We start from the raw sequence: 19,429 nt of genomic DNA, 5'->3' as shown, positions 1-19,429 counted from the left end.
GGATGCCCTTCCGCAGTCAGTTGTTCTCTCACTACGTTTGAAGCTTTGTGTTAAAAACTTTCATGTCATCTCCTGTGTCTAGGTTCACATACACAGCAACAGGGAAACTATCTTGCTTCTTTGTTTCATCATTATATCTCAAAACATTAAAGTTCTTCAATAATATTGTTCTTCCTGCTGGAATACTTCGAACCTGTCTGATTTCAATAGCTTCTCACCTCCTACATACTCTACCAGTGTCTTGGATATTCATAAGTATACTGACTTTCTTGAATTTTGGTTGGTTTCATCATAACGTTCATAGTATATCTTTATACTCTTGTCAGTTAGACTCGGTGCTATGTTCTGAAAATTTCTGACTTGCATTTTTAATGGAGATAAAATGAAGCATTTAATACATGAACGTAGATGAAGACATGAATGAAACTACAGACAAACTTAACTCTTCTCTCATTCTTCCTTTCAGCAAAGATTATGAATTCTGTTCAAATGGTGTGTATTTCTATTGTGGAAAGATGGGTTCAGGTAAGACATTTAACCTCATTCGTCATATACTCATAACAGAGCGTTTAGGAACGACTCTTACTATGACCAAATCATTATATCAGCAACTTCAGACTCTATGGATTCAACAGCGAAAACATTCATGAGTAAAGTTCAGCATCTGTCGTTAAAGTTCCAGATAGCGAACTCATTGAATTTCTTCAACGTTACATTCGACGTAAGAGAAAATATTATGCTATTGTAGAGTTTATACAGTCAGGAATGCAAAAGACTTCAGAAGAGATGGAAAGAATTATTGACAAACACCACTTACGTCAATACTCAGGAGTTTACGATATGAAACGACTGACAAACTACATTCTATCAAAACTTTTCAAAATACCCCTTCAAAAAGTATCCTTCAAACACTTGCTCGTTTGTGACGACTTCGCCGGAAAAGGTTAGTGTCAAAGCTGACTCACCATTAGCTAACATCATAACTAAAGTCAGACATTACCATTTAACTGTAGCAATACTTATGCAAACATGGCGTTTCCTTGCTTTAACATAAAACGTCTCATAACTGACTTCGTTATCTTTCAAGGTTTCTCACGCTATGATATTGAACTCATTTGGAAACAGTCAGGTATAAACATTACCTTTTGAAAGAAATTTGGGAAGCATATAAGTCTCTCATCTCTCCTCGTTCATACCTTGAGATTCATATCATGACTAATACCATTAAAGTCAAAAATATTCCATGGGAACGACCAACATTGTTTTAAATCTTATGCTTTAATTGACTGATGGTAAACAAATTCCATGCATCTCTGTCGCCATTTCTGTTTAATTTTTGCTGTCATTCATATCATCCACTTCCCCATCCGTTAGCTTTTGAGGATATGCGTTAGAATAGCTGTTCTTAAATGAAGGCTTTTCACCTTTGAGAGCATAAACTCTATAACTTTCTGCATACTTTATGTTTGAACCTCCTGAGCCATCATGACATAAATTTTTATAGGCTTCCACCCTTTGTTCATGTTCCTGCTTCTTCCCTTAGCTCTTTTGTTCAGTAGTTCTACATCTTATATACACAGCTCCTGTCTCAGTGAATTCAACAATATTTTCATCGTTAGCTTTACATTCAAACCTTGTCGAGTATATTGTTCATTTCATACATATAAAAGGTTTTTATTCTATATGAAATGAGAACAAATCCATCTTAGCTGGTGCCGTTAATGTTCCAATTGAACCAACATCAAATGTTGACTCACGAACGACAAACAATATTGTCATAAAGAACTATAGTTCGGAGTGTTTGAAAGAAAAAGAACCAGAACTGAAATCCGTGAATTTAAACACAGCTTCAAACGCTAACGCTACATCAGATGTTAAGTTAGAGTATCCACCACTGGACCAAATTCTTTCAAGAGAAGCCAACGACAACCCTTACATAAATGTTCAAACAAATCCTTCAGATAACGTAGACCATTACCTTCTTCAGTTATACCAAACTATCTTACTCAAAGACGATAAGAAGCTTTTGATAAATCTTATAAGTAAGAACCAAATAATTCTAACAAAGGAGGACCTTGAAAATGTTATATCACGAATAACAGGGAAACAATGTGTCATTGACTATCTCGACCCTGAAATCGAATGCTGTGGTCAAACGCCACCATTCATGAAATAGGTAACATCCGCATCATTGAAACACCAGGAACTACAGGAGTTGAGTTTAAGTATAAATATTCGAACGAATATACAAAACTTTCAACAGAATATAAGCTTTGTTTGAAATATGTTTTAGTAAATTAAAGCAACTTATAGTATCTATCAAAACTTCTTCAACAGTATCGAACTCATCTTCATAATGCAAACCTAATCTTATTGACTTGGTGCAGTTTTCACTACACAATATAGCGCTTTGCGCTCGGCGCCTTTGACGCCTTTTTCTGTTCTCTTGACTGACATAACTAACTCATTTGTTTCATCAAACAGCAACAACCAAAGTTCATGACCTAATACATAACATTCATACTTTATATTTTTAGCTCTGAGTTCTCTTGTAAGCTGTTGCATTTAATATTTTCTAAAAAGTCAACTTCAACAGTCATTCGCACTGGTGCCTTCAGTTCTACAGGCTCTCCTTGAAAGTCAACTAGTCTGAATTGCATGTCTTTCAAATTATGAGGACAAATGCGAACCCATTTACCTAAATGAGTTGCTATGACAGGAACGTTTGGAATGAACATTGAATTGACTGCATAACAGAAAGACTTATATTCTACTGAACCTTTACTATTAACTCCTGAAATACCTGTGACATTAGCTATTTTAGACTCAATGTACAAACAATTACCATAACATACGTATGGAACAGATTTCATCTCAATCGTTTTGTCAACACTTTTCAAAGGAAATGTCATATGGTATGCACCCAGAAGCAATTGAACTCTATGACTCATTCGTGTTATCTTAAACTCCTTCGCATAACTGAACTTCAAAACTCCTGCAATAAGTTTAACATTCATTAAGTTTTCTTCGTTATCCTTGTTTATTGTAGTATTTATGAGAGCATTTAACACTCCAGCTAATGTTTCCATCTTATATTCTACATTATTGTGAAATCTTATTTCGTGCTTCTTTCCATCTATTTCAAACTCCATGAAATCTGTTTCATCTGTTATGACAAAAGTTGCGATAGTATTGAAGTCAACAACTCTGAAAGCAAGTGCTTCATTCTGTAGACCTAAGTTTGTTTGTAGCTTTACTATTCCGTATTCGTTTGGGTCTGTACTTTGCAAATAGAACAACATTTTATTCTCATTAAAATATGACTATTGCTGCATATGCGTATGAAACAAATGAAGCAAGAAGAGCACATGAACTAGTAAACGAAAACTCAACTTTAACCATTGAAGGCAATGATTTAGTCATTGACGATGGAAAAACTAAAAAAGTCATTGATTTCGATACTTTTAACACTTATGACCCATTCATTACAACAAGCAAGGTTCCTATCATAAATGATGGAACGGTGCAATATATAAATTCTACAGTAGATGCCTCATTAGTGAAAGTATTAAATGTTCTCATTGAATTGTTAAAGAGCTTTCGATTTGACGACAACATTAAATGCCTAAAGAATTTAGTCATGAATGAGAAACAAATTCTTGGCGTTGCTGGTAACAGTAATGATGTACACCTTATGACATTAGAATATTATAACGAACATAAAGATGAACTGAAAGGAGAGAAGGGTGACACCGGACCTCAAGGACCACAAGGAATACAAGGAATACAAGGAATACAAGGAATACAAGGCGAAAACGGTTTGGATGGAAAGGATGGAAAGGATGGAAAAACTGCTAAATCATGGATATGGGACCTTATAAATACTGGTTTAACAGCTGCTTCATATGGAGTTCTTCAATACCAAATCGGAAAGATATGGGCAGTACTTGGTGAAGAAGCTTTAAATGACGTTAAAAATGCTTTGAACTTCATTTCAAATGGTTCGGATACTATTAAAACTTTATCTGGTTGGATGCAAGAAACAAGGAGTCAAATAGATACTGTAAGACGTATAGCAAACAATGCACGTACGGGATTGGATACTTTACGACAAGCACAAAATACACTAAAGGAAGCAAATGATATTCTTGGCTCAGTATCAGACATGCATGAAGATTGGCTTAAAGGTATTGACAAATCTTTAAAAAATCACAGTCAGTCTATTGCTGACTACAAGAAAAGTATAGATTTTTTACATAGTGCTATGGACGTACATGATGGAAGCATAAGGAACTTACTTAATGCTAACAATAACTTACCAGGAACTATTAAAGCATTTATAAAGTCCTTTGTAAAACCTGGTGCTCTAACATTTAGGTCTTTGAGAGCAAGAGCATTGAAGTCAAGAGATGCAGAAACTCCAACAGAACCTACAGAAGGAACTGAAACAACAGAAACTCCAGAGGAACCACCAAAACCAACAGCTAATGAAATATTGTTCGAATATTTTCCAAGGTACTCTGTTCTCATTGCATGCATTCAAGAAATACTTAAGAAAGCAGACTTGACTTTAGGAGATGATGAAAGTTCTGTATATCTTTCGTTCCAGTTTCAAATAGCAGAACTTTTGAGACAGATATGCTTAATGTATGACAACATCTCTGATTTCACAAGATATGATGACGACCATGACCCGAACATGGTGAAGAAGAAGTTTTACAAACATCCATTAAGACAGGAAAGGTTTTAACACAAAGTCTCATTATTGACACCAAAGATGGCGAAGTGGACGTTCTTCAAGAGCTGAAAAAAATACTTCTTCGGGAGGTGGTGGTAGGCATGAACTTGAAATAAATGAGATAGAAGAGAAATTAGCCGAAAAAGCAGATAAAAACCATGTTCATTATATAACTTCAGACGAACAGATTATAACGGACTACCATGGATATTTAACACGAACTGAAGAAGTGAAGACGGAAGACCCCAATGAAAGAAGATATAAATACATTCGTGCTAAAGGTTATGACATAAGCTGTACTGTACAGTATGACACGGGTAAAGCACCAGAAGCATTTAGTTATAACGATGAAATTTATGCCTCTACTTTCTCTGTTAAAGGTGTATTAGTTGAACCAAGATTTACTTTGAGAGTTAAGTCAAAAATAACGTTTGAAGATGCTATTAAAAGTAAAGCTGACAAAGTTGAACTCGAAGCAATGAACAAAGTTTTGAAATCTCATAAACACAACATCTCCGATATAAATGAACTTCAAGCTACATTAGACAGTAAAGCCGACAAGAACCATACACATAAATTCTTCACTACTGTTAGAGCAGACGACATAATATTGAACTATACCCTTGGTTCAAGTGCACCTTTAGAGAATCCAAGTACAAGCGTAAAAGATACACTAAACTCCTTAAATAGTAAATGTATGAACATTGAAGGTCATGCCAGAAACTTTGAAACCCATGAACTACCAGCAATGTTAGACAGTAAAGCTGACAAGAACCATACACATACAAGTTTTACAACTGTTGCTATAGAAAGTATTGAAGGAACGGTTGAAGAAACTGGTGGGGATGCATTATATTGTAAACCTCCTAACTTTCCACAAGGTTTAACATCGGATGACGACATAACGACGATGAGAAACATTAGATGTAAAGATGTTTATGTCATGAAGGATGAATAAATATTAAATTCACTGCTCAATTTATATGACAAGAAGGCTGACAAAACAGAGCTTCAAACATTAAAGACTGAAATACTTCAAACATTATATCCTGCAGGCTCTATTTATACGTCAATGAACTCAATAAATCCAGCAACAGTTCTGGGTTTCGGTACGTGGGAGCAGATTGTAGATAAATTCTTATACTGTGCGAACTCTTCAAAGCAAACAGGTGGTTCGAAGAAAATTAAAGAAGCAAACCTTCCACCGCACACTCATACAGGAACTACAAACACAACAGGTAGTCATTCACATTCAATAACAAAAAGAGGTTATACAAATCTTGCAGCAGGTTCGGATAGACAGGGAATGCATAGATATGATATTTCAAGTGACCCAGTAGATTCAAGCACAGGTATTTTCTGTGGAACCACAGGAAATCATTCACACACTTTCACAACAAATCCAACAGGCTCGGGTGAAGATTATATGCCACCATTTGTGACTATATTCGCATGGTACCGCGTTCAATGAACGCGCTTGAGCCTAGAATAAAATCTTTAACTTTACATAAATGAGCTTGAAAGAAGTATTCGAACAACATCCATGGAGGTCTTTAAGAAATTCAATGAAGCTGCAAAGAGTTGGGGATTTACTAACAGAGCTGAAGTGAAAAGGTTCTTTAAAAAAATGTTGTACATCAAACAAAAATAAACCCTTACGACTACTTTTTACCAATTTACTCCAACACTCCTGACGCATACCAATTTGACACTCTCATTCAAAGCAGAAAAGGAGGACATAAACCATTCCTCATCTTCATTAATGTTAACACTCGTAAAGCATATGCATATCCAATGAGGAATAAAGGAACTCGTGAAGTGTTAAGAGTTTTACAAAAGTTTGTAGCAGAACATAGCCCAAGTACTTTAACATCAGACCAAGACAGTGCATACCTCAGCAATGAAATCACAGAATTTCTCATTAAGCATAACATAACTCACTACACTACTGAAGACCATAACCATAACATACTCGGCATCATAAACCGCTTCATAAGAACGCTCAGAGATTTAAACCAAGAGCGAGACTTTACCGAAGAAACAATGAAACATTTTCTCGAAGTATATAATTCCTCAACACATTCTACAACAGGACATACACCAAATTCAATGACACAACAACAAGAAGAAAAGTATATACAAAAGAAACGAAGCCAAACACAAAATATCAGAAATTCAACACAATTTACCCTCATTCCTGGTACAAAAGTTCGTGTAGTTCTTGACGACAAACCGTTGACAAAGAAACGTTTAATTAAGGTAAGTCGAAATTATTATATCGTAGACTCTACGCAAGGTAATGGATATCTTATAAAAGCTGCTGACGACTCTATTGCGTTTACCCGTCACAAATTAGTTGAAAGTAGTAATGGCAAACTTGCTGAAACCATTGACGAAGCAAAGCGAGGAGTGGTTATTGAAATACTTGGCTACAACACAAACGATGACACTTATAAAGTAAGATATGAAGGCGGCGTTGAAGATGTTATACCATCTAAGAACTTGAGAGAGTCAAAGCCAACACATCTGGGACCATTAGAGCGGGAGTACTGGAAAGACAAAAATATGCCAGAAAGAATAAGAAAATTCTTCTAAACTTTTTCATTAGATGTAAATCAGACATGAATGAGAACAGTCATGGAATTATTAATGGTACCATTTATTTACACCAAAAAATAATGTTTATGTTAGAATGTTAGATCTAACACGTTTTCTAACCACTTTTCTAACATGGTCTAAAACTCTCGAAAATCATGAATTTTTGACATTTCCTTATGAAAGAAAAATAACGCTAATTTTTTTCTAAGAAAAATTTTTATCTTGTATGTAAAGATATGATTTCAACAATCGGCACAACAACAATTCAAACAACAGCACCAAACTCGTTAGTCATGAATCCAACATCTATGTTAGTAGAAATGAAAAGCTTCATTCCTTCTTCATATACTTTTGAAACAGAAATCCAGAAGATAAAGCAAGAACTTTTAACAAGTAATTTAGACTGTAGTGCGAAAGATGAAACAAATGAAGAATATCTTTATGAAATGCAGGACATTATTGACCATTTGCCTAAACTACCTGAAATCCAACAACAAAAACTCACTATTCCTGAATTCGACGAAATTGAAGTGAAACCAACTGACTCAGTAGAAATTAAAAATTCATACGAAAGGTAAATTATGAATTCCTTGGTTTTCATTGCAACCATAAGGTTATGGACAAAGATTGCGATATGGTATATAAGAATGTTTCTGACATATATAAATCTGAAGAATTTAAGACCTACGACAACTTTGTTTCGTTAGTTGCTGAATGTGTTTGGGAAATAAGAGATAAAGATAGAAGAGGCAAAGTATGGAACAAACAAATAAGACCCTATGTTTGAGATGAAGAGAGCAATTGACGCTTTAGTTGTTTTAGCTGGTTTTCAATGTATAACGCAAAAATGAACCCGCAATGTTCAAAATGTAAGGCAGCAATTAGGAAATATAACTACTCCAACAAAGAGATAGAAAGAATGAGAAACGACTATGCAGATTAAAGAAAGAAGCAGAAAAGCCAGCAGAAGATAAAATGGACATGTTAGCATTTCTGAACAAAAACTATCCAACTGCTGACGATTTCCTATTATCTGACGTCAAGAAGAAGTATAAAGAAACCTTCGGCATAGTTAAAACATTCGATGTACTAAAAAGAAATAGAAGCTACAAAACTGTTTAAAGTCATGAACCATCGCAACATATACCATGTAAACGCTTGTAAATAGTTATGTTAGAAAAGAGGTTAGAAAACGTGTTAGATCTAACATGTTAACATAAACATTATTTTTGCTGAATTCAGCACAAAATTCTGAGTAAAATGACATATGGCACGTGTCAAACCGTTGAGTTTTCACAAATTTTAAAAATTGCTGCGGAAAGTTCGTCAAAAAAGTGAAGGTTCCCGACTGTTTCAAACCGCCATACTTTACATGAAGATAGTTTACAATGTCAACTAAATATCATGTACGATAGAAACGGTTATGTAAAGTTTACATTTTGTAAAGTTTTGTCCTGATTCAAGACAAGTCTTGTATTTTTTCAGAACAAGTCTTGTATTTTTTCAGAACAAGTCTTGTATTTTTTCAAGACAAATCTTGTCCTGATTCAGAACAAGTCTTGCACTTTTTAGTCAGTTTTTCTTGTAAAGTTCTCAAATTTGAGAACAATTGTCCTGATTCAAGACAAGTCTTGTATTTTTTCAGAACAAGTCTTGTATTTTTTCAGAACAAGTCTTGTATTTTTTCAAGACAAATCTTGTCCTGATTCAGAACAAGTCTTGCACTTTTTCAGGAAATCCTATCGTCTAACTTTACAAATGTCACTTTTTCGACATGATTGCATTTTGGTCGGGGAACAACTTTCTCCCATTTTGTCACTTTTTTCTATCGTCGTGTTTTGTCACTTTTCCCTCAGGGTGTGTGTCAGAAAATATCCAAAATCTTTATAGCCTCGTATCTCCTTCAATTCTTGACGGCTTGACATGTATGACACACCATTCAATTCAGAATTATGTGCTGAATCTTATGACCTTCATTTGTTCGTGACTTCTTTTCACATATGTAACCCTGAATTTTTAACATTTCTTTAACACAGAAAAATAAAGTTAGTTTTATTTTTATTTATTTTTTTATTTTGTATGTAAAGACAGTAATGTCAACATTAGAGAACACAACAACAGTTATAGTCCATGAAGCCATAAATGAAGAATACGAGTGGGTTCAGTTTAACAAACAACTCCGTCTCATTCGTTCGGTCAAAGACGATATGTACCAAATGCAAAGTATTTTGACAGCATGTTTTGCTCCAGACACTAAACACGCAGACGACTGGTTCAAAAACCAAAGCACACAAGAACTTTTGAGTGAAATTTCTCTAGACCGACTTTTTTCGGTCATGCATAAAACACATGAAAATCGTAAAAATTTGCCAATAAATTTAAGAGGTTATTATGTTCATAGACTTTTAGTAAATGCAGTTGCAATGTGGGCTTCTCCTCGTTATGCATGGCATGTTTACAGACTTCTTGACGAAATTCATAGACAAGAACGTGGAGAGATGGAAAAGAAACTTCAAGCAAAAGATGAAGTCATTGAATCCAAAGACAAAAGCATACAGAAAAGAATACCACGTTCGGTACCAAAAGGAAAGGAAAAGAGTTATAAGTATATGATATATACTGAAGAGTTGGAGAAAGAAGAAGATAGAGATATGGTTATGTTGCATTTAGTCAGAAGAAACAACAAAAGCTTTTATGACCTTGCTAAGATTTACAAATCTGACAGAAACTGGTTCTATCGTGAAAACTTACCGATTTCAATGACACCGAATGAGCAAATAAAGGAAATTGTCAAAAATACTCTTCCTCAAACACACTATGACATCAAAGGTTGCACAATACTTACATTCAAAGAAGACTTAACATTACTGAAGGAAAAAATAACAGAATATTTCGATAACTTCAAAGAGGAAGAATAAAAAATCTAAGCTAATTTTATTTTTTTATAAAATTTTATCTCATATGAAAGAACATGAATTTAGAATATTCGGAACTCATGACAGAAGAAGAGAACGAACAACATGTAAAAGATTATGCAAAATTTCTGAAGACATACAAAGCATTTAAACAATATCTAAATGCTTCTAAAGATTATGCAAAATTTCTGAAGGTATATAAAGCTTATGAAAAAGCGTATGAAAAGTTTATACATTGGGGAATTGTTGTAAAATATCGATATGAAGACTAACCAAAAATATATTTTTGCTTAAATGACGTCAGGGTCAATTTCTTCAACCATTTCACTTCCTTCGTCAATGTCAATAGAAGCTTCTTCAACCTTTGGTAAGAACTTTTGTATAACATCTTTGTTCGTTATTGTTTTCAGAGATGAAGAATAATATTTCACATTTGTTTCACCCTTCTTATATTCTTTCTGTTCGGAAAGATTCATAGCAATACTGAAGAAGTCAATGTTGGAGTTCTTTATAATAGTATAATGAGTATCTTTGACATTCACGAAGAAACCCTTTTGTTTCAAAACTACTGCTAACTCTTGTGAAGTATAACGTTTGCGGTCAATGACAGTAGCTAATGGTCTGACATACTGACCAAACTTAGATTCTTTCACAAACTTCTTGTTAAAGATAACATTGACGTTTGAAGCATTATTGAACTCATTCTTGATGACAGTAGCGAGAGCATTGTATGAAAAGAACTTGCAATCTTGCATGTGTTTCATTAAAATAAAAATATTAAATTATTTTGAAAAATAACTTAAAAAAATCTAATCTAATTTTTTCAAAAATATTTTTTTTATTTCCTACTAAAGATGTATCGGAAGTTGTCTAAGTTAGAACACTCGGAAATAAAACAACTTCTTACAGAAGCTAATATAGATGTTGCAAAGCATTACACAACAAACAAAAAGGCACTCGCTGACATCCTCAATGACTATAATGGTGAAATAACTTATGATAGAATTCATGAGTTCATAAAGCCGCAACGCGGCGAGGACGAAGTCCATGCAAGAGCATTTCCTTTAAATGACGTTGCTATTGACTTATATCATAGACGTTCAATACCTCATGAAGTAAGAAGAGAAATGTTTGACATAACAAATGCAAACGTTGGTCATACTCGTAAAGCTCTTTCACATGACGTTCGTCAAGAGATGTTTGACATAACAAATGCAAACGTTGGTGAAACAAGAAGAGCTGTACCACATGAAGTAAGAAGAGAAATGTTTGACATAACAAATGCAAACGTTGGTGAAACACGAAAGAGAGATGACACACTGAAACAACAGAGAAGAAGATGTTTAAAAGTGCTATAGAACAAGTTCGCAAAGCTAACGATGTCATTCGTTCCATTGACGACAAACCAAAAGAAGGTGAGAGATGGTTAAAGAAAGATGAAGAATAGGAAGAGAAATGTGAAGTCAGGCAATAGACTCATTGACTTTAACATCGAAGCTTTAGATGAACCAAACAGAGACTACTTACACAAACATTTTGGTAAGGTTTTCATGAGACTCTTAGAGAAAATTAAAATAAACTCCCAACAGAGATGGATGGTATGTTATAAACTTGGTGGAAAGTATGAATGTTCTACGTTAAACCTCAATAATATTGGAACATTACTACATCAGCTCTTGAAGGAGAACTTTATATCAGAGATAGAAGCAAATGCTGCAGGTATTGTTGAAATGCACTATGACTTCTTCTTGACAAACAAAAGAATCTTACCGAAATAAAGATGTATGATTTAACAGAATATGAAGGCTTAACGATGTCAGATGTAAAGAAAGGCAAACCAAAAAAGAGACCATATAGAGATGAAAGCACACTGACAAATGACCAGAAAGCCATTTTGGAAGCTCTTAAGCAAACAGGAAACCCACTTATAGAAAGCTTTTGGAAAGATAATGGTGAAAAGAAGTTTTATAAGAAGAAGCGGTCAGTTATGGAAGTATCTTTGCATATTACCTATAAATCTTGAACGCTACCAAATCTTCAATGAACTGAACAAAAGAACTGCAACACTTATGACAGAGGACAATTGTTTCGTTTATGCTTGTATTCAGGCTGGAGTAAATGAAGAAACTATTGACCACATGAGAGAAGTCATTCGTGTTAGAGACTTTCCTCAAAGTAAAGTACAAGAAATTTCTGACGCAACTGGTATAGCATTCAATGTTACCATTGGTTATTTCAATGACTCAAGACATAATGAAATAAAGAGATATATACCAAAAGAATGCGAAACTGTTAGAACTATTGACTTACTTCTTGTTGAAGACCACTACATGCTAAATGAAAGACTTCCAATGACAACATATTTCATTCGAAACTATAAAGAAATTCTCAAGCTTGTGGTGGAATGAACATTGAGAAACAGATGAAGATTTATACAAAGAGAGAAGATAAATATGTAGTTCGTTATGATAGAACAACACCGTTATGGGATGTTATGAAAACATTGTGGGAGTGCAAATATTTCGAACCTATTTCTTATGGAGAACTTTTCACATATACGACTGACTTATATAAACAGAACCTTGCACCATTTAAAGATTTGACATATGCTCCAAAGTATTGTGTACAACTGAAGAAGAAAGCAGAGTCAAAAGAAGTAAATAAAGCTAAATGTAAATTCATTCCTGAGCACGTTTTCTTTGCTGACTTTGAGTGTAGTACGGATGGCTTTCATAAAGCTTTTAACATCTGTTATGACAGTGAAGATGGTTCAGTTAGTGAAAGTATTTGGGGTCAAAACTGTGCAACAGAATTTTTGGAAAGACTTCCTGACAAGAGTTTAATATATTTCCATAACCTCAGTTATGACATAAACTTCATCTTAAGACACATGACAGAAGTGAAAGGAACTCCCATCATTAAAGGTTCACGAACAATGCAAATAACTGGTTTATATAAAGGACGGGCAATTATTATAAAAGACTCTTACAGTGTTATAAATAAGAAGCTTAAACTATTTCCTGCTATGTTTAACTTACAAACAGGACCGAAAGAAGTATTTCCATATAACTACTACAAGCAGTGTTTTGTTAGCAAATGACAACAGAACTGGTGTCATTTCTGAAGCATGTAAGTTTATCCATGATGCAGATACATTTATGAAGAACATAGATTCCATCAAAGGTTGCAGAATAGATGAAAACCACTTCGACTTAGAAAAATATAGCACGTTTTACTGCAAACAAGATGTAAGAATTTTAAGAGAAGGTTTTGTAAAGTTCCGCAATGACTTATTGAAAGAGTTTGATTTAAACGTTTATGACTACGTTAGTATTTGTTCTATTGCTAACAAATTGTTTGAGAACAGAGTATACTTCCCGAATGGAAATCTTTATGACCTCTCAAATAAACCAAGAGAATTTATTTCGAGATGCATTCAAGGTGGAAGATGTATGTTGTCAGATAACATGAAACAAAAGAGCAAAAAGAAACTCATTGCTGACTTCGACACTGTTTCATTATATCCTTCAGCTATAGCAAGACTTTATACTTTAGAAGGTATTCCAAAAGTATTGAAGGAAGAAATGTTAAGCACAGAGTATCTCATGAGACATTTATTCGATGACGACCAAAAGGAACCCATTGGTGAAAAGTTTATGTCTGGCTTCTTTGTTCTCATTAAGATAACAGAGATTGGTAATACCCAGACACTTTCATTTAATAGTTTGCGACCCTGAACTAAATCCAGAACTTAACGTTCCAAGAAGTTCAAACACTTGCTGTCTCATGTATGTTGACCATATAACATTACAAGACCTCATAAAATATCAAGGTGTCAAATGTGAAGTGTTGCAAGGATACTATTACGATGGAAACAGAGATATGAGAATAAGAGATGAAGTAAAGAAGGTTTTTGAGTTAAGGTTAAAGTATAAGAAAGAAGAAAACCCTTACAAGAAATTATAAAACTCATTCTGAACAGCATTTATGGCAAAACTATTCTATCTCCTATTGAGTCAAAAATAACCATAGTAGATGACAAAGATGCTATAAGATATGCTATAAGAAATTACAACCATATAGTGAAGTTCGAAGGTTTGGATGGTTCAGATAAAACTATTTTCAAGCTAACGAAAAGCATTTGCAGACACTTTAACTTCTGTCCACTTGGTGTTAATATTCTGTCTATGTCAAAACGTATTATGAATGAAGTATTCTGTACTGCAGAGGACATGGGTTTCAAATATTTTACCAGGATACCGACAGTATGCACTTATATAATGAAGACATCCCAAAGCTTGCAGCAGAGTTTAAGAAGAGATACGGTAGAGAACTTATAGGAAAGAACCTTGGTCAATTTCATAGCGACTTTGCAGAAATAACACCTGGAAAACAAAGTTTAGCTTATAAAAGTATTTTCTGTGGAAAGAAGACCTACATAGACTTACTCACTAACGATTTAAATGAAGTTGCATTTCACTGCAGAATGAAAGGCGTGAAGCAAGATGTTATTGCTTTAACCGCTAATGAAATGTTTCCTGAAGCTATACAATGCTATTACAATGAAGATAAGAACATTCACATACCTGTTGGAACATATGACAAAGACTCTGAGTTCAGTTTAATGAAACTTTACAAAGCACTTCATGACGGTCAAGAGATTGCATTCGACTTATGTAAGTCATGTCAACCTTGCTTTGCTGAAAAGTTCAACTTTTCAATAACGACTAAAACAAGCTTTATTCGTAAGTTGAAGTTCTGAGGTCATTTATTTTTGTCAGAAGTGAGGTCATTCGTGATAAAAATAATGAGGTCATGAATGAGGTCATTTATTTTTGTCAGAAGTGAGGTCATTCGTGATAAAAATAATGAGGTCATGAATGAGGTCATTTATTTTTGTCAGAAGTGAGGTCATTCGTGATAAAAATAATGAGGTCATGATAGGTCATTTATTTTGTCAGCAATGAGGTCATTCGTGATAAAAATAAAGCTAGCGTAGATTTTACAATACTGCGATGGTAGAGTTTAAGAGTTGTGCTTCAATGTAGAGACAGTCCTTATGGTCTGGAGGTAAGAACACTGGGCAGTTATGGTCATGAGTGGAGAACATGTCTATCCAAAACTCACGATTGAAGCCAGTTAATTTATAGTATTTAGGGTTAGGAAGTGGTGAAGTTCTTGTATGACCAATGAACTCATTTTCAACGCCTTTGGCTATATTAGAGTAAAGTATTGCTTGCTTTCTATCCCAAATGCCAGGTGTTACAATCTTTGAAAATTCATTTTTCCTCGGAAGCATTGCATCATAATTGAAAACATTCTTAAAATCATCACTTGGTTCGGAGATTTGAAATCTTATACGTAATGGATTTTCTTTCTTTTTAGCGACTTCATTGAATGGTGAGAATACAATGAATTGACAGTCATGAGTTCCATCTTCATTTTCATTAAATTCATAATGAAAGTCTATAAGTTGTGGCCGACTACCTTCTTCCTTCAGTTGTGCAAGAAACTCACGTAAAGGCTGTAAAGTTTGTACTTCAATGTTGAACTTTTTCTCGAACATCTCATTAAATGAAATCATACATTGCAACAATGTTGTATCGTCTTTAAAGTATTTGTATATGTGAATGTTTTGGGCGCTTAAAGACTGTTCGTCATTTTCTATCTCGACTTGAAGTATAAAGTCAACCTTTCTGAAAGCACGTGTTATATACATAGATGTTATGCCAATGTACTTCTCTTCATTTATGTTCACAATCCAGTCTGTTGGAAACTTAAACGTTACTCTGTTCCCCTTTATTTTGACGTCAGGGTTTTCACTACTGAACGCAACAGATAAAGGTATTTGTCTATACATTTAGTTTGGATAAAAATAAACCATTTACTCTTTCTTTGCTTCAGCTTCTTCTCTAGCTTTTGCTTCAGCTTCTTCTCTAGCTTTCTTCGCCAGCAAACGTGGGTTCTTTTGTCTTCCAGCAGCTAATGCAGCAAGTTGTTTTTCACTAAGTTTTCTCTTTGGTCTCTCTGGCTTTTGTTCTTGTTTTTGTTCCTTCAGTTCGGATAAAATTTGCTCACGAATTTCTTTCTTCAATGCTTCAACATCTATGACACCTTGGGTCTTGTCCGTAGGGCTTGTCTGAGTCATTTGACTGCAGATAAAAAACTAAATTAAAACTTTAACCGATGTAAAATGAGCTTGTCAAAATCAGAGCGAGAGTCTATTATATTAAATGACGCAAGAGGAATACAACATCCTTTCTATTACGTAAGTCAGAGTAAAGATGGTAAAATATACGTAAGAAAAAGAAAGGTACCATTAGCGAATGCAGAGAGCGACAACATTAAGGTGCATGGCAAGGGTGAAGTCCACGAAGCCCATATAAAACCTTCTGTTCAAACTGAGCCACCAAAAGAACAAGAAGAAAAGAAGCCAGATGTACTTTCAATAACGAACCAAGAGCTTATTGCAAAGTTCGTGAATTTCATTGAAAAACAAACCGAGTCAAAGAACCCTGACCCGCCAGTGAAAGAAGTTGAGACAAAAGAGAATGTACAGTTCATTGAAAATGTCAAGAAACAACTTCCACCACGAATACCAAGAAGAAGAGTGAGAATAATGAAGTAAATAGATATTTTTATCTGAAGTAAATACATGCAGAACGAACAGTTAAACGAATTTACTCCAGCAGAGCATATTCATCAGATTCGCTCATATTTCGATATCATAGACAATGCAGTTCAAATTGGTGACACTAATAGAAAATATTCTGACGCAAAGATTCCATCACAACCTGGAACTGCTAAAGATAACACATGGGTAACATTCAATCTCTCACCTCCTGGTGAAAATATGTTGGACCTTTACAATACATTCATTACGTATAAAATGGAAGGTCAATTTATTGTAGATAAAGAAATTGGTTCAGGTTCCAATAAAACAAACCCACCAGGATTTTGGATTGGTTTCGATGACGCTTTCTATGCAGTTGCTGGATATCAAATCCTTGCAAATGGTCGTATCGTATATTCTCAAGACAACGCAAGAGAAGAAGCATATATAACTTCAAACTCACAAACTACCGAACAAATAAAGAAAGTCGATGTTTTTTCAAAGACTCGACATAAAGATGTATGGAGTCATTCGGGAACATGCAGAACAGGACAAATTGTTAGTGGTCCAATTACAGCAGGAAAATCATTTGATTTTAAGCTTCGTTTAAGAATTCCTGTTAGAAGATTCCTTCCATTAGAAGCTATTCGATTTATTCCAGCTTTTGCAGGAAACATTCAGCTTAAAGTAAAGTTCAGTAGCGACGCCTTACAATGCACATCTATATCTGTAAATGATATCATTGCTTTCAATCCAACTCTTAAAGTTGCATTTGCTTCAGGTTCAAATCCACCGACAAATAAATTTGTTCCATGGAATGAACCATTCACTATGATAACGAGTGCAACTGAAGCTAGTGGAACAGTTACTATTACAACTGTAACCCAGCAACTATTTCGAACAAAGATGGATTTTAATGAATGTTTTATTCATCCAAAGTCATTCTCTTTAGACCCTAACATTTATACAGAACTTGTAGAACATTATACAAACGAGGCTTTATGTTTTCCTGTTAAAGTTATGGATTGGATTCCTATGGATGGTTCATTCTCAAAGAATACAGATAGTTCAAGTGCAACATTTACAGCAGCTTATACGCCTATTAATGTTAAAAGTATTTGGGCACTATTTAGAAAGAAAGACAACTATTATGTTAATTTTGAGAACCCTAAGTTTAAATATCTTCAGCTTTCCATGGGAGCTTATGGAAATATGCCTGCAGAACCTGAAAAATCATATGGACCTGTATTTTATGAAATGGTTGCGAACGCTTGCAATACAAACAATGATATGATTGGATTTAATGAAGATGTTATGAGGTCATTGGTGGATGATGGTAGTGTGGAACATAAATGGGATAGCTATGACAATACACATTTCTTATGTGGTTTTCCAACAGAAGTGGACTTTTGCTTCCAGCAAGGTCAAACATCTACTGCTCCAATAACATACAAATTGTCTGTTAAAGGACCTATTGAACTAGCAACTGAAAAGTACCAAAGCCACTTATTGGATTTATGAGGGATTGTTGCTTTGCAATACAAGTAAGACAGTCAGGCATACCAATAATAAGACTTGACGACTATAACTTAGCAGCTGACGACAGTGAGGAATAAAGGATGAACGTTTATTTTTAAAGCTTATAAATGAGTTCTTCATCAAGCTCTCGTGAACCTTCACCATCTGTGAAACAAACTTTACCAAACGATTATGGAGCACCTATTGAATATTTCTTACGAGCTGCACAATGGCAAAGAGCAGTCTCACCAAGGTTAGGTGTTCCACCAGCTCCTGTCAAAAATAGCATTTGGTCAAGTCCTTATATAAGATATGGTCTCCCACTAGGTTTGCTAGCTACAGCAGGAGCAGTTATGATGTTGAAAAGAAAAAATAAAGCAAATGTTATAAATAATACTGAAGTAAGCTGAAGTTTAAACAAACTCCAACACTTCGCCAAAAACCAACGTCAAAACCAACGCCTTCACAAGCAACCTTCAATGACTCCTGAACCTATGGAAGTACAAACTCCTGTTTCAAAGTCAACTCCTAAACCGACTCCAACATTTAAACCAGAACCTACTCCTCAAATAAATCGTAAAACCTCTGCCGTTTCCTTACTGAAAAATAACGTTATTTTTATTTAATATTAAATTTTTTTTATTTGATTGAAATGACGACTAAAGTCACTGAAGCAATGAAACAAATTTTTGGTAGAATACATTAAATCAGGAACTATTCCAGAAGGTTTTTACATTCATACTATGAAGGATGGTAGAGTTCAGTTTAGAAAGATAAAGCAACCATTAGATAGAGAAGGTATATTAAGGAAGATTAAACTTCATGAGGACAACATTGCTGAACTTAAGAAGAAGTTAGAAGAGTTGGAGAAAGGAAGAGAGTTATAAAGTAATGAATTCACAAGGTTAGAAAACGTGTTAGAAAACGTGTTAGATCTAACATTCTAACATAAACATTATTTTTTCACCTCTGACAACGTTTATTTTTATTTTATTTTTAAGTTTATTTTATATAAATGACAGAACAAAAGCAACTCATACAAATCAA

The 19,429-nt window shown here is 34.4% G+C and overlaps 11 protein-coding genes and 3 pseudogenes across 14 annotated transcripts, besides 2 other annotated features; 10 read left to right on the top strand and 4 right to left on the bottom strand.

The window, feature by feature from the left end:
* Positions 1–201: 201 nt before the first annotated feature.
* Positions 202–19,429: part of a mobile genetic element that runs on past the window's edge.
* TVAGG3_0295170 lies at positions 1,689–2,301 on the top strand (annotated as a pseudogene). The gene has a single exon. A coding segment is annotated over exon 1 (613 nt).
* TVAGG3_0295160 (uncharacterized protein) lies at positions 2,526–3,302 on the bottom strand (the record flags this gene model as incomplete). Its single annotated transcript, XM_051229253.1, has 1 exon — positions 2,526–3,302. One exon carries the CDS (start codon positions 3,300–3,302, stop codon positions 2,526–2,528), a length of 777 nt encoding a protein of 258 aa, XP_051098983.1.
* TVAGG3_0295150 (organellar and viral DNA polymerase type B) lies at positions 3,641–4,647 on the top strand (the record flags this gene model as incomplete). The annotated part of the gene is made up of 1 exon (XM_051229252.1): positions 3,641–4,647. A coding segment is annotated over one exon (1,007 nt), but the record flags the coding sequence as incomplete, so codon positions are not given.
* TVAGG3_0295140 (keratin-associated protein family) lies at positions 5,217–5,577 on the top strand (the record flags this gene model as incomplete). Its single annotated transcript, XM_051229251.1, has 1 exon — positions 5,217–5,577. A coding segment is annotated over one exon (361 nt), but the record flags the coding sequence as incomplete, so codon positions are not given.
* On the top strand, positions 5,649–6,209 carry TVAGG3_0295130 (annotated as a pseudogene). Its single transcript has one exon. A coding segment is annotated over exon 1 (561 nt).
* TVAGG3_0295120 lies at positions 7,783–8,500 on the top strand (annotated as a pseudogene). The gene has a single exon. A coding segment is annotated over exon 1 (718 nt).
* Positions 9,430–10,165, top strand: TVAGG3_0295110 (KilA, N-terminal/APSES-type HTH, DNA-binding family; the record flags this gene model as incomplete). The annotated part of the gene is made up of 1 exon (XM_051229250.1): positions 9,430–10,165. A coding segment is annotated over one exon (736 nt), but the record flags the coding sequence as incomplete, so codon positions are not given.
* Positions 10,542–11,015, bottom strand: TVAGG3_0295100 (uncharacterized protein; the record flags this gene model as incomplete). The annotated part of the gene is made up of 1 exon (XM_051229249.1): positions 10,542–11,015. The coding sequence occupies one exon, from the start codon at positions 11,013–11,015 to the stop codon at positions 10,542–10,544; it is 474 nt and encodes a 157-aa protein (XP_051098979.1).
* On the top strand, positions 14,519–15,013 carry TVAGG3_0295090 (organellar and viral DNA polymerase type B; the record flags this gene model as incomplete). The annotated part of the gene is made up of 1 exon (XM_051229248.1): positions 14,519–15,013. The coding sequence occupies one exon, from the start codon at positions 14,519–14,521 to the stop codon at positions 15,011–15,013; it is 495 nt and encodes a 164-aa protein (XP_051098978.1).
* Positions 15,254–15,817, bottom strand: TVAGG3_0295080 (uncharacterized protein; the record flags this gene model as incomplete). Its single annotated transcript, XM_051229247.1, has 1 exon — positions 15,254–15,817. One exon carries the CDS (start codon positions 15,815–15,817, stop codon positions 15,254–15,256), a length of 564 nt encoding a protein of 187 aa, XP_051098977.1.
* On the bottom strand, positions 16,136–16,399 carry TVAGG3_0295070 (uncharacterized protein; the record flags this gene model as incomplete). Its single annotated transcript, XM_051229246.1, has 1 exon — positions 16,136–16,399. The coding sequence occupies one exon, from the start codon at positions 16,397–16,399 to the stop codon at positions 16,136–16,138; it is 264 nt and encodes an 87-aa protein (XP_051098976.1).
* On the top strand, positions 16,445–16,879 carry TVAGG3_0295060 (uncharacterized protein; the record flags this gene model as incomplete). The annotated part of the gene is made up of 1 exon (XM_051229245.1): positions 16,445–16,879. One exon carries the CDS (start codon positions 16,445–16,447, stop codon positions 16,877–16,879), a length of 435 nt encoding a protein of 144 aa, XP_051098975.1.
* Positions 17,696–18,325, top strand: TVAGG3_0295050 (uncharacterized protein; the record flags this gene model as incomplete). Its single annotated transcript, XM_051229244.1, has 1 exon — positions 17,696–18,325. A coding segment is annotated over one exon (630 nt), but the record flags the coding sequence as incomplete, so codon positions are not given.
* On the top strand, positions 18,511–18,755 carry TVAGG3_0295040 (repellent protein 1 family; the record flags this gene model as incomplete). Its single annotated transcript, XM_051229243.1, has 1 exon — positions 18,511–18,755. A coding segment is annotated over one exon (245 nt), but the record flags the coding sequence as incomplete, so codon positions are not given.
* Positions 19,353–19,429: part of a terminal%2Cinverted (terminal inverted repeat of Maverick transposon ID:TVAGG3_0295030) that runs on past the window's edge.

This window comes from Trichomonas vaginalis, chromosome V (genome assembly GCF_026262505.1).
Source record: "Trichomonas vaginalis G3 chromosome V, whole genome shotgun sequence".
NCBI classification, from domain to species: Eukaryota; Parabasalia; order Trichomonadida; family Trichomonadidae; genus Trichomonas; species Trichomonas vaginalis.
The sequence above is the reverse complement of the archived record's forward strand: the minus strand, read 5'-3'. Positions and strand labels throughout refer to the sequence as shown.